Source organism: Anastrepha obliqua, chromosome 2, assembly GCF_027943255.1.
Source record: "Anastrepha obliqua isolate idAnaObli1 chromosome 2, idAnaObli1_1.0, whole genome shotgun sequence".
NCBI classification, from domain to species: Eukaryota; Metazoa; Arthropoda; class Insecta; order Diptera; family Tephritidae; genus Anastrepha; species Anastrepha obliqua.
Window position 1 is genome coordinate 122,660,397 of NC_072893.1, and position 7,021 is coordinate 122,667,417.

Here is a 7,021-nt window from a genome sequence, read left to right on the forward strand (position 1 = left end):
TAAGAAACCCCCCCGCGACGTGGTTCCATTCACCTTTTGTGTTTGGAGTCTGGAGTCTGCAAAAATCTTAATACAGTCTAATCTTGGTAATTCGGGCACTTGATAATTCGGACAACGCGGTAATCCGGACACCAAAACGTTTTCTATTGAAGTCTCTGTAATCCGGACACCACGTATACATGTACCTCTAAAATTCGGACACTTCTTTATTTTCCAGTGAATATGCTGAAATAAAAAGGAATTCCGTTATTTTTTATTTTATTTTATAAAGGGGACTCCCCTGCTAACTACTTTGCGTGAATAGTGTGTTTAAGTGCTCGTCAGCCTCCTAGTTCATATTCATAAGCATATTTGCGTAACGTATAGTTCAGTAGCTAATTTCAAACATTAACTCCATAATTTCTTTAACTGTGGACTGTATAAATTTAACTATGGCACCAGCAGCTAAGAAAAAACCATACGTTTTTAACGATAGACCAGAAAAAAGAAGTTCTTAAGAAACTAAGTGAAGGACAGTCAATTCGACAGCTAGCTGCGCAATACAATGTAGGTAAATCTACAATTTCGGACATAAAATCAAGTGGATTAAAGATTGATAGATAAAAAACGAAAACATTTTGTAAGAAGAGTTTACACTCCTTTGATTATATTTTGCAGTTACATTGCTAGAACAGAATGTGGCCTTGGAAAGCGTAAAACTATGCGACCTGCGGAGTTTGAAAAGATGGAAGACCACTTGTATAAATGGTTTGTAAACGCAAGACGAAACAAAGCACCGATTTCCTCGGAAATCATCAAAGAAAAGACCAAACAATTCTGTTCCCAAATTTACGGACAAAGTGTGGAATTTGTGGCTAGTAATGGTTGGTTTAGTAATTTTCGCTCCCGATATGGAATTAAATTCTTAAAAATATCTGGCGAAAAACTTCCCAATGGTTCTACTGCTGTGCAACCCTTTATTGAAAAATTGCGAAAGAAAATTGCAGAAATGGGCATTACGTATGATCAGGTTTATAATGCAGATGAGACTGCTTTGTTTTGGAAAAAACTTCCAGAAAAACCCCTTGCATTGCATAATGAAAAATCCGCACCCGGGCGCAAAATTGGAAAAGAAAGAGTAACACTTCTGGTTTGCTGTAATGCAACCGGAGAACATAAACTTCCATTGTTCATGATAGGGAAAGCCAAAAACCCCAGAGCGTTTAAAAAAGTAAACCTTCCGCTTGGGTACTCCCATACCAAAAATGCTTGGATGACAGAGCAAATCTTTAAAAATTGGTTTGAAAACTCATTCGTTAAAGAAGTAAAGCGTTACTTAAAGGAAAAGAATTTACCAGCCAAAGTTTATTTCATTTAATTATTGATCTACTGATTTCTATTAAATTTTTTACCCACTCGATAATCCGGAAAATTCGATATTTCGGACAACCTCTGATATTTAATTGTCCGAATTATCGAGATTATACTGTATATGAGGATTAGCTAGCAAGAAAAATAGAATCAATACGTGAATACCTTTATGTGCTCAACTTCCAGAACGTCGACAACGGCTCGTAACTCTTCAGACATAAATTCACGTACTGTTAGGGCGAGTTATGCGACAGGCACTAAAGTAATTGATAGGAGTCACCATTTGCTATATACTTCAACATCCAAAGTGCGGTTATGTCATTTCTAGGTATGGTTTTCCAATAATTAAATTTTATAATCGACCTATTGAATTAAAACTGATTTTTAAAACATGTACATATGTGCGTATTTATAATTAATTAAGTTTTTAAATTCCAGTTATTTTCAATTATTGTAGTACCTTTATTCGATAGTCTAATTGGCGAAAGAATTTTCTTGGTAGTCGAGCTGCTTTATAATAAACCAAACTCATCAGCCGTCGTGTCATAGATGACTTCGTGTATAACGACAGCAGAGTACAGTTTATTATTTACGGGTTGTGAAAGGGAGGAAGTCAAACAGAAAACAGGAAAGACGACGGCCTCTTAGATTTCGTTAATTCAAAAGGTGATATGTGAATAAATTCTGAAGTGCTTCCTAGAACAAAAATATGCGTTATTTTTGAGTAACGATGTCAAATTCGAGAAACCCCTCGAAGGTGGTAGTCCAAATATGTTTCCATGTATCAATAGCAAGTTGAGGCCGAAACGCTAATGTGGTGCTATTTAGCAGGCACTTTATTTATTTACTTTGCGCTTATGCTGACATCAAATCATTGTCTGATTTGCTGTTATTAAAATATTCAAAACAGTGCTTCATAGAAATTACAAGAATCGTTATTTCATGGCAACAGAATACTGTAAAATAAAGTTTTTTTTATTTTATTGAAAATTATTCAATATTTTTAAGTAATATTTAAAAAAAACACCAGTCTAACGGTTAGACGCGATAGAAGTGAAACCTTCCGTAAAACAAACTGAGAGAGAATGAGACGAAAGCAGCATTAGGAGCAAGATAATTATAGGTTCATTATAATATTGCTATAAAGTTCATATTTTATTTTCTTCATTTTATTATTATTCATCCTCAATGTTTTCAATTTTAACAAATGATACGAGTGGCTTATGATAGCTAAAATATGATACAAATGCTTTGGTTTCCATGTTGTCAACATGTCTTTGAAATACCGCGTCAATGGTTGTTTTTGATCGTGTTGTCGATTCAGTGCGATTGTTACACATTTTTAAATTGAATGTTGTATTGAGAACGTCAATTAAAGGAACCGCTGTGTCCAATGCAAAATTTACGTTAAAATCGCCACTTAAAATCATTGGAACTTTATTGTAATCTTTTCTAAGTATACGCGATACTTCTGGTGTATACTTTATTAAATTTTCGTGAATGAATTCCGTGATGCTATTTATTGATTTTTTTTTCTGTCGATATTCACGACACTTTTCTGCATTATTTTTCGGTATAATTGCGGTAAATATTTAAAAATGAAAATATTTACGAATATAAAAATACACACGCGGTTGCTATTATGAGCGTCCCCAGCAAAACCTGCGTGACCGAAACTCTAACACAATTACATTTTTTTGAATGTTACAAACACATATGCACGCAGGTTTTGCTGGGGCGTGACCGAAACTCTAACACAATTACACATATGCACTCGTATTTGTTTGAAAATCGACCTTTTTTTTTGGTTCTCCGTCACCTTTGGAAAATGTGTAAACAGTAAGCAAACTTTATTCATATATTTTTCCTCATTTTTGCATCAGTAAAATTAAACAAACGCCGTAGCCGAATGGGGTGGTGCGTGACTACTATTCAGAATTCACAGAGAGAACTTCAGTTCGAATCTCGGTGAAAACACCAAAATTAAGGAAAACTATTTTTCTAATAGCGCTCACCCCTCAGCAGGCAATGGCAAAGCACCGAGTGTATTTCTGCCATGAAAAAAAGCTCCTCATAAACATATCATAAAATAAAATAAAATAACTGTATAAAAAAAATTTTTTCTTGTGATTCGAACCAAGGATTTTGGATCTGAAGCTCACATTGCTAGCCGCTCGGCTATCGCGCCATGCTGTCGGCGCTGGCCTAAAAGTTATTTAGTTCGTCGCTACGTGTATATGTAATATTCGTAGCCAAGAGTGTCGCTTTTTTCGTTTCACTTTTTCTCAAATCACTCCCAACGATTCTAAAGAAGTTTTCACTTCAAAAATTGAAATTAATTACCAACTTTTCTCTTTGAGTGCACTGCGGCAAGTCAGCTGTTTACAACTTACGTGAACACACTCTTTGACTATCGTTTAGCTCCATACCTGTGTGAATTGAACATATCACCTTAGCAACGTAAACAAATACTCAAAAACAGGCACCACTTAAAAAGGATATCAATATGGAAGGCAAGGACAATCGATCGAAAGAGTGAGTAGGCTGCAATTGCATTGTAATGCTTATGAAGTCATCACTTAATTAACCCCGAAAATACTTTCAGCAAACGTAGCAAAATGAAGCATTATCGTAAGAAGCCGCCAACACAACACAATAATAACAACACGTCGTCCAGCTCACAAGTGGAGGTAGTGCGTGGTGTAGTTGATGTGGCAGACTCCAGTGATGAACGTTTTGTTTCAAGACGCGGCTGGACGTCCTCCAGACCACAGCCGCAAGTGCGACGGTTCTCATTGGACGATGAGGACAACGATTTAAATGAAGTGGAGTCGGCACAAATGCATGCCGGTGACTTCGGTTTAATGGCACAGTTGCCTACATCTGTAGGTGGTCACTTTCAGTTCGCATCTGAGAAAAATTGGGAAAAAACTGAGGGTGAGCAATTATTGGACAATACAGAAGCTGGTCAATACTTTACGCTCAATTTGAAATTGTTAAACGTTGGCTTGCAAACGATTCCCTTCTACAAGCGTATGGATTATGCGGCTTCAATGTTTACGCGAGCACAGTTGAAAACAATGGAGCAAGCTGCTGAAGTGGCAGAGAAAAGTTATCAGAATGTACTGCATGAGCACGAGGCTAATCCACGCATTAAAATCAACAGTGGCAGTCGAAAAAGCGGTTCGGGACGGTCACAAAATAGCGCTAAACCCACAACCACCGCACCAAGTGAAACTAATGCACCGGATGAATTGGACGAATTATTGAATTTGACTACAGCCGCTGTGACGAAGGTCGACATAAGTGGGGGTAGTGGTGGTGGCGCAGAAAATGCAGCAGTGCCTGCTGCGAAGGAAAGTGAAAATGTGGCAGTCAACAAGGATGACATACAAGAATGGCTGGATAATGTGCTAGAGGAGTAGTGATCTGAATTTTACTGAGTGTAGCTCGTTTGGGAATATAAACATAAAAAAAGAGTATGAAATATAAAAATGTCTTACTTCAAGCCATGGCTCATTTCTTTAGTTTCAGGTATCTGCTAGCCAATACCGACAGAAAATGCACGGCATTGCTCATTATAGCAGAACTAGAACCCCAACCGTTATGACTCAATTTTACAATTCATTTAAAATAGAATGCGTTTATACTCAAAAAATTAATTATTAAACGACACTACAGTTAGAATGTCGAAATCCCGTAAAACAATCCTCTGTTAGCCGACGTTCGGATAAAACTGTGCTGCGTAATTCCTCAATTTACCTTTGCCACTTTTTAATGGATTTTCAAACTAGGCAATTATAATACGTTATTCCTGAAAAACAAGCAACTCAAAACAAAATTAGCTATTAAATGTTCTCCTTTAATATATCCTGTAAAAATTTAAATCATTATGCAGAAAACATTAAATTACAGTCACATTGTTACATTTCCCGTACGCGAAGGTGATGTGGCAACCTCGCATAACTGTCATTTTCCCATAGAACGTGTTGTCTTTGACTTATTTCGAGCAATTCTGATTCGTAATTAATTGTGAAATTATATCTTTTATTGCTAATTCGTAGAGTAATTCCGCAAAATTGTAAAGAAAATTTGCAAAAATCCTGCATAATCAAAATGTCAGCACACACATGCATAAGTTGCTCCGTTAGATTCTCCACGGCAGATATGCAACGAGATCATTACAAAACTGATTGGCATCGGTATAATCTAAAACGTCGAGTTGCCGAGCTGCCTCCAGTTACCGCCGAAGCATTCCAGGATATTGTGTTGCGTGTTCGTGAAGAAAAAGCTACAGAGGAATTGGAGAGTCAAATGAGCTTCTACTGTAAAGCATGCCGTAAGCAGTTTAGTACCCAGAAGGCGCACGACAATCACTTGAATAGTAAAAAGCACAAAGATAATTTGGTACGTTTCGAGAGTGAGCACAAGGGCAAAGAGGTGGAGATAACGAAAAAGAGTGTGGTGGAGCAAAGACCGCATCCAGCGTTAGCTGCAGCGGCGCAAGGAAAAGGTAAATTTGCATTGCAGCGGCAGCAGGAGAACGAGCAGGACGACGATGATGAGTACGAAGATTTGGATGACGACGAAAACTTTGAAGTTATCGAAGAGGAAATGGTAATACGATGGGGCATCGAAACCAAAATAGTTTTGCTAATATTTTATTTTATCATAGACTGATCATATGGATTCGGATGAATGGGAGAAACTAGCTGAAAATCCGCTGACCGAGAAGGATTGCCTCTTCTGCACACATGTCAGTGAAGACATGATAGAGAATCTGAAGCATATGTCCGTTGCACATTCCTTCTTCGTACCAGATACAGAGTATTGCACAGACTTGGAGGGTTTGCTATACTACTTGGGGGAAAAAGTGGCAAATTACTTTATTTGCCTTTCGTGCAATGACCGTGGCAAGACTTTCTATTCATTAGATGCGGTCCGCAAACACATGATTGACAAGGGCCATTGCCAAATGTTGCACGAAGGTATAGCGTTAGCCGAGTACGCTGATTACTACGACTATAGCTCTAGTTATCCCGATCATGTAAGTATGAATGTGAAAATAAAAGAAATACAAAAAAAAAAACTCTGTTACACATATGGGTTCCAACTCACATTTCCCTCTATTCTAACAGCAAGAAGGCATGGACGTCGATGAAGAAGTTGTACCAGATGTGCTTGATGGCGATGAGTACAAATTGGTTTTACCTTCCGGTGTCGAAATTGGGCATCGTTCTTTGCTACGCTACTACAAACAACACCTCAATCCAAATCGCGCCCCTGCACCCAAGAAATCTAATCGACGCCTGCATAAAGTGCTCTCGGAATATCGTGCACTGGGTTGGAGTAAAACGCAGCAGCAAGTGGCCGCACGCAAAGCACGCGATTTGCATGTTATGAAACGTGCGCAAGCCAAATGGCAAATGAAACTTGGCTGTAGAGCAAATAAGTTGCAGAAACATTATCGCGCACAAATAATGTTCTAAGACCAGTAAATTGCTCCGACTTTCCTACGTTTTTGAGTGTTTGTGTGACACCGTTTTGTTTTAATTAATTAGTTTTCAAATTTCTAAAATTATAAACTTATTGAACTATGTTATGGAAATATGTTCAAACCTTCTTGCTTTGCAAATAAAATTTTGAAATATACATATTTTAATGATATTAA

The 7,021-nt window shown here is 37.6% G+C and overlaps 2 protein-coding genes across 2 annotated transcripts; both read left to right on the plus strand.

Moving 5' to 3' along the window:
• Nucleotides 1-3,749: 3,749 nt before the first annotated feature.
• LOC129237809 (uncharacterized) lies at nt 3,750-4,839 on the plus strand. Its single transcript, XM_054872750.1, has 2 exons — nt 3,750-3,885; nt 3,956-4,839. The coding sequence occupies exons 1-2, from the start codon at nt 3,857-3,859 to the stop codon at nt 4,773-4,775; spliced, it is 849 nt and encodes a 282-aa protein (XP_054728725.1). The 5' UTR covers nt 3,750-3,856; the 3' UTR covers nt 4,776-4,839.
• Nucleotides 4,840-5,317: 478 nt separating this feature from the next.
• On the plus strand, nt 5,318-7,021 carry LOC129239131 (cytoplasmic 60S subunit biogenesis factor ZNF622). Its single transcript, XM_054874444.1, has 3 exons — nt 5,318-5,967; nt 6,026-6,397; nt 6,489-7,021. Exons 1-3 carry the CDS (start codon nt 5,467-5,469, stop codon nt 6,837-6,839), a joined length of 1,224 nt encoding a protein of 407 aa, XP_054730419.1. The 5' UTR covers nt 5,318-5,466; the 3' UTR covers nt 6,840-7,021.